At 56.6% G+C, this 9,613-nt stretch overlaps 1 protein-coding gene across 12 annotated transcripts in view; it reads left to right on the forward strand.

The window, feature by feature from the left end:
* DNMBP (dynamin binding protein) overlaps positions 1-9,456 on the forward strand; it is a 36,358-nt gene extending 26,902 nt beyond the window's left edge. For 7 of the 12 annotated variants that reach the window (XM_074591067.1, XM_074591066.1, XM_074591065.1 and 4 more), the window contains 13 exons: positions 472-659; positions 1,278-1,377; positions 1,916-2,063; positions 2,592-2,609; positions 3,262-3,461; positions 4,837-4,967; positions 5,204-5,308; positions 5,497-5,625; positions 6,052-6,384; positions 6,841-7,023; positions 7,102-7,300; positions 7,398-7,852; positions 8,215-9,456. In XM_074591067.1, coding sequence (XP_074447168.1) covers positions 472-659; positions 1,278-1,377; positions 1,916-2,063; positions 2,592-2,609; positions 3,262-3,461; positions 4,837-4,967; positions 5,204-5,308; positions 5,497-5,625; positions 6,052-6,384; positions 6,841-7,023; positions 7,102-7,300; positions 7,398-7,852; positions 8,215-8,400 — 2,375 coding nt within the window. In that variant the 3' untranslated portion in view covers positions 8,401-9,456. Of the gene's footprint in view, positions 1-25; positions 200-471; positions 660-1,277; positions 1,378-1,915; positions 2,083-2,591; positions 2,610-3,261; positions 3,462-4,836; positions 4,968-5,203; positions 5,309-5,496; positions 5,626-6,051; positions 6,385-6,840; positions 7,024-7,101; positions 7,301-7,397; positions 7,853-8,214 lie in introns of those variants that run through there. The other 5 variants (XM_074591075.1, XM_074591077.1, XM_074591074.1 and 2 more) reach the window with 4 other exon arrangements.
* The last annotated feature ends 157 nt before the right edge of the window (positions 9,457-9,613 follow it).

Genomic DNA, 9,613 nt, shown 5'->3' on the forward strand with positions numbered 1-9,613 from the left:
TCGACCATTCAGATGGAAATGCCCCGGGGCTGGAGAATGGAGACCCTGTTCCCAGCCTGAGGGGAGGGGGCGGCCGCCATTACTTGTCGGGGAAGAGGAGCGGGACTCCTCTCCCGTCTGCTCGGCCCCACGGAGTTTCCTGGAGCCGCAGAGAGGGGGTCTGGACCCGGCCGGCGTCAGGGGGGAGGGTCTGGAGCAGGTTTGTGCTGCTTGGTGCCCGGCACCGGGGTGGCATTGCAGCGTTACTGGCGCTGCGAGGTCACCAGGGGAGCAAACTGGGTCTCCCCGCTGCCCTGGGCTGGGGAGTGCCGGGACTGGCTGCTCTGGAAAGGCTGTTGGATGGACAGTCTTGCTCTCTAACAGTTGTGTTTGGTAGTCTCATAGGTCGCGTGTGGCACAGTTCAGGTGCTGCTTGTTTCCTGTCCTTGCATCCTTGCTGAATGATGCTGATCTCGCTTGTCTGTCTTGCAGAGATGACTCTCCTGTCCTCCCAGACACCGTCCCTGGAGACGTCCTCGGCTGCCACTGAGAGCCCAGAGCAAAGGATGCTGGAGAAGAGGTCCAAGGTTATTGAGGAACTGCTCCAGACAGAGCGGGACTATATCAGAGACCTGGAGATGTGTGTGGAGAGGATCATGGTGCCCCTGCAGCAGGCACAGGTAGGAGCAGGGGAGGCCAAGCTGTAGTGCAGCATTGGTGGGATAGGGTGAGGATACTGAGTCCACTTTGATTTCAGAGGTGGCCAAGCAGCAGCACAAGAACCCTCAGAGGAAATTCAGCTATGCTGAGGGGAACAGGATGGTTCTCGCTGTTCCCTGCACTCATAGCAATAGCCCATCTGTTTTGGGATCCTGCTGAGATCTCACCATTGCTGAGGGCAAGAGACCTGGCAGAAAGTGTCACAGATTCGTTTCCTGAGGCAGGAAATGTTCCTCTTCATTTAGTTTTTAGGTTAAATTCATTGTCAAGAAAAAGCAAATATGCAGTCTTGGCATGGGGACAGAGTTGGTGGGAGGAGAGGGAGAATAACAGGTGAACAGAGGCATGGATGAAATTCCTGGGAAAGAGGAGGGCACTGTGGTATGACATGAGGAGTGAGAGTTTCAGTGCACTGGGGATGAGGGAGTGAGTACAGAGGTCACCGTGATGGCAGGAGGTCACACCAGGTGGCTTCTGTGAAGCTGAGGACTGATGGGTTGCAGGAGGGCAAGCGGGGGATGTTGGGTCTGACTGGGACATATTCTCCCATCCATGACATCTCTCTTCCCATTCCCCAGATGCAGAACATAGACTTTGAGGGTCTTTTTGGAAACATCCATATGGTGATTAGCTTCTCCAAGCAACTGCTGTCCACCTTGGAGGCTTCAGATGCCATCGGTATGAATTTTCCTGTTAACTTTTCTCAGCAGGCTGGGATGGCCTTTGCTAGTGGCACGGCAGAACAGTTTAAATGGTGGGAGAGGATCACTGGGGCTGGGCTTTCTCCCCACTGATCCCTGTCACCACTCATCAGTCCAGTAACGAAGCCAAGGAGATCTGTGTTGCCCCATGGGTCACTATGCTGAGAAATACAGTGCCTGTGGCCCTCTGTGGCCCCTTGCCCTGAAGCGAGGCCCACTCCTCACTGCTGCACTGCCAGCTTTTGCTGCTCAGGCCTTGGGCAGCCTGTGCCTTTGCTCTCTGTGCAGCTCCAGTGACCAGTGTCCCCAGTTTCACCCCTGCGAGACTTGGATCAATTGATCTCCCTGTGTTAGTGGGTGATGAGGAGGTGTACTGGGTGCTGTGGTAGCACTGTTGTCTTGAGCTGTGTTTGTGGAAAGGGGACACTGGGCATCTCACCATGAGACACGCCAGCGTTGTTGGAGGCAGATGAAGACTAGGAGACACTGAAGTCCTGCTTTGCTGCTGTCTGCAGGGCCAGTGTTCCTGACACAGCGTGCAGAGCTGGAGAGCGTCTACAGGGTGTATTGCCAGAACCATGATGAGGCCATCGCACTGCTGGAAACCTATGAGAAGGATGAGAAGATGCAGAAACTACTCCTGGACCTGCTGGATAGCCTCAGGTTGGAGCCTCTGGCTGTGGTGGCCACCAGGCTGGAGTAGGGGGGTCAGTCTCCAACATCCCTGCCCCTCTGCCAGCAGTGCTTGGACAGTTCAGGTGGTTGGCTGGAGAGGAGCTGGCTATGTCACTGCATAGTTGACGAGGCTCTGGGTTCAAATGGCTCCCTGCCCCAGTGCACAAGTGCTGGAACACCTGTAGGCCCCCTTTAACTCTGAGCAGAAGCCACCAAGGTACATAGAAGGGGGCATGTCTTGGGTTGAGGGCTCCTGTTCCCCAAGCCCTGCCCCACCATGTCTGGTGAGGAAGGAGCCACTTTGCCTAGCTCAGCGACTGCCAGGGCTCCAGCTTGTGGAGGTTAATACCCCAGGTAGCCGGCAGCACCAGCTGGTGCTCTGGGGGGACAGGGTTGCCTGCTGCCCTGGCAGCGTCACTGTAGGACAGGGTGAAGGCGCTGGCTGCGGGATTGCACACCTGCCGCCCCATTAACCCATTGCTTTTCTTTGCTTTTTGGCACTCTCTGGGCCGGCAGGAGCCTATACAGTGAGTGGTAAGTGCATCCTTCCTGTTAGCCCCCGCCTGTCTGTCTGTCTTGCCCTGGCTGCTCCTTTGTAACTAACCTCCTGCCACCGGCTGGGTGCATGTTGGGGGGCCCTAACAGTGCCTTGTGGAGGCACGTCTGGGAGGAGTGGGGTGTCTGTGGCGTGATCGCAGCAGAGGCAATGGGTGGGCTACACAGGCAGGCAGCACAGGTGATGAGGCGGGGGGAGGCCTTGGGCAGGAAACAGGCTTTGAGAGCCGTCATCTCCAAGGAGCCGGGAGAGGAGCCCTGCACTGACTCCGGTTCCTGAGCACAATCAGTCTGTCCTGCACTGGGGGACAGACCTGGGCAGCTGGGTGGTGGGACAGAGTCTGAAGCAAGTGTGAGGCTGTGCCTATGTGGGATTTCACGGTGGGTCTGGTGATAGAGAGGATCCTGGCTGGGAAGGGTCACCTGGTGTGAGTGAGGTCTGCAAACCTGGGCTTGGTCTGAGAGCTTCAGGAGTGCAGTGAGTTTGGAAATGAGGATGGCGTGACTTAGGGAGTACAGTGGATTTAGAGGTGTTGGTGTTCTGGGTCTGGTTTGCATTGGATTGAGAGGGCAGAATTTGTGTGGCAGAGCTGGACTGAAACCTGGCGCATCTCCTTTGTCAACTTCCCAGGGGCTGCACAAACTACATTAACCTGGGCTCCTTCCTCATCAAGCCAGTGCAAAGGGTGATGCGATACCCGCTGCTGCTGATGGAGCTGCTGAACGCCACCCCCGAGGCTCACCCTGACAAGGCACCGCTCACAGCTGCTGTCCTAGCAGTCAAAGAAATCAACGTCAACATCAACGAATACAAGCGCCGGAAGGACTTGGGTGAGTAGCGGGGTAGCACTGGGGAGCAAGGGACAGTGTGTTGAGGTTGGTGTCTGTCAGCTCCTGAACGTTATCTGGCAACCACAGTCATGGGTGGAATCTGCCCCCAGTAGACTATGCCCTCGCAGCAGGGCAGTAGAAGAGCTGCATTTAAAAATCTGAGCATGAGATACAATTCATAGAATAATGCTGTACACATCTGACTTTAGCTATTTCTTGTGATACAGAGACACAAAATATATGCAGTTGCTGACCACATGGCTATTAAATGAAAACAAAAATAATGATAAGAAAAAAGAATATATACTTAAAGTTAAAAAAATGCAGTTTTAAGCAACACAAATAGGGAATTAATCTGCTAGGGCAGTCTGTCTTACCGAGATTTGAAGAATAAGTTTGAAGGTATATCTGTAGACAGGACAGAATCACACAGGCGCTGGCTGGAAGAGCCCTCTGGGATCTCCTGTCCAACCTCCTGCTGGGAGCAGGATTGTCCCCAACATTGGCTCTGATCAGCTGCCGCTCCCTCCAGCCAATTCTCTCTGACGCCCAAGGATGGAGATTTCAGAGCTTCTCTGCTGTGCTGTGCCAGGGCTGCACCACCTTCACGGTGAAGCTGTCCTCCCTGATCCACCCTGAAGCTCCCAAGCTGCCAGCTCTGGCTGCTGCCCCTCGTTGTATTGCCTGGCGCTGCTCAGAGGAGTTTGGCTCCATCACCATTGTAGCTGCCCTTGAAGTAGCTGCTGGCTGTGAGCAGACCCCCCTCCGCCTCCTCCCAGCCTGGCTGAGCTCTCCCTGTGGGTCAGGGGCTCTGGTTCTCTGACATCCCTCTTGACCTGGGGGCACCAAAACTGGGCACAGTATCCAAGTGCAGCCTCCCTGGGACTGAACAGAGAGAGAAAATTTTTCCCTTTGACCTGCCAGCCAACCCCTCTGTTTTCCCTTGGAAGCCCCTGACTCATGCAAGTCTTACACTTTACTCTTTCCACATAGCCCCACTGAAGCTGAGATGCCATAGGCTGCCTGTAACGATTGCTCATATTTGCTGAAGAAGCAATATAAACACTTTCTATATGTCAAGTGATTATTGTACACCATCTCCTGTGTCATCTTATGCTAATGCTATTCATAATCCTATGGAAGAGTTTGAATGGTGGGTCTACAAAGCATAGGGCCTGTCAAGAGCCAAATAGGGGATTACAGATGGCACAGTGATGGATTTCAAAATGAGGCGAGGCATGGCATGGCGTGATGGGCACTTGGGACTGCAGAGGCTTAGGGAAGGGGAGAGCCAGCAAGGCAATTGTTGATTCGGCACTGTAAGACATGGGCATTGTGCTGACAAGGGTTCTGATTTCTACATCAATCTCTTTAGTGTTAAAGTACCGGAAAGGGGATGAGGATAGCCTCATGGAGAAGATCTCCAAGCTGAACATCCACTCTATCATCAAGAAATCCAACCGTGTGAGCAGTCACCTCAAGCATCTCACAGGCTTTGCGCCCCAGGTAATACACATCAGCTGCCAGGTGCACTTACATCCTTTGCTGCTTGAGAAGGTGGTGGTACCTGCTGTCCCCTCGCACCTCTTCCCCAATGAGTATCTCTGATCCAGGCCAGCAAGGCAGAATGAGCTTAGGATCTGAAGCACCCATCTCTGCTGTCCAGGTTGTGGGCAGGAGGCCCCATATCCCACACTCTGGGAGTTGCTGCGTTGCCTCACTTGAGACATTTTCTCTCACAGATGAAGGATGAAGCCTTTGAAGAGATAGAGAAAAATTTCCGGATGCAGGAGCGGCTGATCAAGTCCTTCATCCGGGACCTTTCCCTCTACCTGCAGCACGTCCGGGTGAGTCAATCTGGGTGTCGTGCCTGACCCATGGGGTTCGCTGTGTGCTGCCTCTCCTGCCTGCAGGTTGTGAACCTGCTCCTGCCCTCAGCCGTGCCGGGGGGGTGGTCCCTGGGGCTCTGGGCTGCCCTGGGAGGCCTCTCCTGGGCAGCAAGCATGGCTGTGCTGACTGCGTGTCCCTGGTGCAGGAGTCAGCCTGCATGAAGGCGCTGGCAGCAGTGAGCATGTGGGACCTGTGCACGGAGAAGGGTAGTGGGGACTTGGACCAGTTCCAGAAAGTGAATCGGCTCATCAGCGACCAGCTCTTCTCCAACTTCGTGAGTGAGGCTATGCTCTCGCATGTTTGGGGCACCCCTATGAGACTGCAGGGAGGGTGACACATTCTGGGAGAGGTGTGAGCACTCCTGTTTGGCTCTTCCCTCCCAAGAGCTTTGGTGGCTGTGGATTTATGATGTGTATTGAGTGTGCATGTTTAGATACACATTTTTTTTCAGCCCTACCTGAAATGTTACAGCTCTCTGTTTGGGTAGTTCAGGTGCTTCCATAGCATTGCCCATGCTGGCACAGTTACGCAAGATTGTAGAATAATTCCTGTTGGAAGGGACCTCTGCTGGGTGGCATCGGAAGGACAGACCCTATGTGGTCTTGAGGAAGTTGTGTGCTGGAGGGTGAGCTGCTGGTGTAAACCACACGATGTAAGAGAGCTCCTCATCTCACCTGCTTCCTGCATCTCTGCCCACCAGAAAGAGCGGACGGAGCGGCTGGTGAGCTCGCCCCTGAACCAGTTGCTGAGCATGTTTGCGGGGCCCCACAAGCTGGTGCAGAAACGCTTCGACAAGCTCCTCGACTTCCACAACTGCACCGAGCGAGCAGAGAAGCTGAAGGACAAGCGAACACTGGAGGAGCTGCAGTCAGCCCGCAACAACTACGAGGCCCTCAATGCCCAGCTGCTGGACGAGCTGCCCCAGTTCCTGCGCTTCGCCAAGGAGCTCTTTGCCAGCTGCGTGCGGGGCTATGCCGAGGCACACTGTGACTTTGTGCGCCTGGCCCTGGAGGAGCTGAGACCCCTGTTGTCGGTGGGTTCCCAGAGCACAGCCAAGGCTCTGGGCTCAGTGCAGTGCTAATTTCTGCACAGGGCTTGTCCCCGAGCCTCTATGGGACCCGTCCCATTGCGGGGGAAGCTGCTGCTGCAGTTTCTGGCCCCAGGTACATCGGGGAGGATTCCTGTGGGATGCTGTCAGGTCAGGGATTGCGGAGTCACGACACAATTGTGTGTAGAGATGGTGGAGGCTCTAGCCGCTCCTGGAGCAGTGGCAGGAGAGCGTTTGCCTGGGAGACTCTTGGGTCGTGAGTTTGGGGACTACTCAGAGGTGGGTCCAGACAGGACTGCAAATCTGGACCTGATGCAAGTCACGGGCAGGGCTCAGAGCCCTGCTTGGCCTGGGACCAGGCATGGTCTCTGCTGTAGTTCTTGGCCACTTTTCCCAGGAGCTGTCACCTAACCATGATCCCCAACCCTACTCTGATTCCAGTTGCTGAAGGTGTCTGGCAAGGAGGGAAACCTCATTGCCATCTTCCAGGATGAGCACAGTCGAGTCCTCCAGCAGCTCCAGGCCTTCACCTTCTTCCCAGAGTCCCAGGCAGCTCTGAAGAAGCCTTTCGAAAGGAAGAGCGTGGAGCGGCAGTCTGCCCGGCGGCAGCCTCTTGTAGGCTTGGTGAGTTCCCTCTGCCCTGTGTCGGGGCTTGTGTGGAAGCCCAGGACAGTTGCTCACACGTGACTTGTTCCTCTGCAGCCTAGCTACCTCCTGCAGTCGGATGACGTCCGAGCTGCCCTCCTGGCCCGGTATCCCCCAGAGAGTCTATTCCAGGCAGACCGCAATTTCAATGCTGCCCAAGACCTGGATGTCTCGCTGCTGGAAGGAGACATCGTGGGTGTCATCAAGAAGAAGGACCCCATGGGCAGCCAAAATCGCTGGCTCATAGACAATGGGGGTAGGTGGCTTCTCCCTGCCCTCAGCACCTGCTGCGACTCCCCTCCTCTGGTCCCCCGAGTCTCCAGTCTGAGCTTCCTTCCTCTCCCTCTCTGCAGTGACCAAGGGCTTTGTGTACAGCTCCTTTCTGAAGCCCTACAACCCGCGCCGCAGCCAGTCGGACGTCTCTGTGGGCAGCCACTCTTCCAACGAGTCAGAGCACAGCAGCTCCTCTCCCCACAGCAACACCACGCTGACCTTCAGCCCCAGTGGGGCAGCCGTCACCTTCACTCAGAAACCCCTGCAGGACTCTGCCTCCCCAGCAGACCCGTACCAGTCCCCGCAGCCCCCCTCAGAGACAGACTCCCCCTCTGTGCCCCAGCTTGGCTCTAGTGACAGGACGGTGCCACTGGAGGCTGGTACAGTGACATCTCAGCGCCGCTACAGCCGCCCCGAGCTGGGCTGCAGCCCCAGCTCTCGCAACGGGCACCCCACCAAAGCGCATCTCAGGCCCACGCCCTCGGTGGAGGACAGAGACTCTGGGCTGGAGAGCAGCGAGTCAGAGGGAAACCAGGTGAGCCTTCAGCCACCCGCCATGTGGGGATGCCAAGGGTTGACTCCGTCACTTGAGTGGCGGCTGAATCATCCTCCTCCCTCGCAGTGACTAGGGCGAAGTGGGAGGCAGACGCTGCTTTGTCTCACACAGCTGAGGTTTAGGATGAGATTTTTTTCTCCCAACAGCGGAGGTGCAGAGGCAGAGAATTAGGCTGCAAACGGGGGTGGGCAGGTGGGGACAGCTCTGGTAGAGGCTAGGATGGGGATGGGGCTGTCACCGTTTGGGGAGAGGCACAAAAGTGCACGCATCCTGTGCAATGCGACAGCAAAGCTGTGTGGCGTGACCATCCAGCTGACAGTCCCCTTCTGTCCCTCTGGCAGGTCTATTATGCTCTCTACACCTTCAAAGGCCGAAACAGCAACGAACTGAGCGTGTCAGCTAACCAGAGACTCAGGATCCTGCAATTTGAGGACATCACGGGCAATCGCGAGTGGTGGCTGGCCGAGGCGCACGGGAAGCAGGGCTACGTGCCCTCCAGTTACATCCGGAAGACAGAGTACACGTGAGGCAGTGGGCAGGAGCCTGCGCCCCGTGCCTTGTTCCGGCAGGGACTGCCAGGGGCCTCGAGGAGGCTGGCCAGCCCTACAGCTCCCACTGCTCACCCTCAGTCTGTGTCCCTCGCAGCCATGCGGTGCTCCTGGGCCCCACCATGCTGGCTGCCACCTCCCCTTCTGGGGAGGAAGGAGGGTGGGCTGGCAAGGCAGGCAGGAGCAGGCAGCTTGTGTGAGGGCAGGGGTGAGTTGCCTTCACCCTGTGCTGTTTGAGCCTCCTGTGTCAAGGCGGGAGCAGGGGAGCAACGTGTGGGGCTGTGGCCTGGGAGGGAACAGCTTGACAGAGGCTGAGAACCTGGTGTGGGTTTAATTGTGGGAGGCTACTGCTGAGTTTCTGGAGTCCAGCTTTAGCCAAATGGTGTTAAAAGCAACCTGGGCCCTGTGAACGTGCTCCCTGTGCCATCTCAGCAGCAGCAGAAGCCTGGTCTTGCCTCTATGTGCAGGACCTCAGGGTGGGACATCCACATGCTGCCTGGGGAAGTGGCTCTGAGGTTCACTGGGAGTAGTTGAGCTCTGGGACTGGGACGGGCCCAGCCTCTGAAAGCCCCCACAACAGATGCTTTGTCCCCGTGCTTTGTCTCCCAGGAGCTGGGGCATCTCCAAGCTCTGCTGCTAGCAGCAGCTATTGGGGTCTCCTCTCCCAGATGAGATGCAGAACACCACTTTCCCTCGTCAGTGCAGTGTCTCTAGTGCCCAAGACCCAGCTTTGTGCTGACATGCCCACCTGGCTACTGTGGGCTGGGGCAGGGCAGCACAGCCTCTTCTCCAGCCTGATTTTTGGGGGGCTCTGACCAGGACTGCCTCACCTGTGCTTTTCTGCAGGGCACCAGCAACAGTGCTGACATTCTGGGAGGGCAAGGCAATCTCTGGGAGGGATGTGGTGCCCCTTGCCGGGGGGGCATGTGTCTTACCTGCTGCTGCCGTGCCCTGAAGGAGAGAAGCTCCTGTCTCCTTGGGGTGATGTTTGTGTCCCCTGTACTGCTGCTCTGTAAATAAAGATTTGCCCTTGTGTATAGGAGGCGCCTGTGGAAGCGTTGGGAGAGCTGGGAGGAGTGTGTGGCCACTGGTGGGCTGGCAAGCAGAGCCCACAGACTTCACGCAGACCCTGCAGGGACAGGAAGAACATTTGCCTTCCGGTGGGGTCCGGCATGCGTCTGCCTTTGTCTTT

The sequence above is a fragment of the Larus michahellis genome, chromosome 6 (genome assembly GCF_964199755.1).
Source record: "Larus michahellis chromosome 6, bLarMic1.1, whole genome shotgun sequence".
Taxonomy (NCBI): Eukaryota; Metazoa; Chordata; class Aves; order Charadriiformes; family Laridae; genus Larus; species Larus michahellis.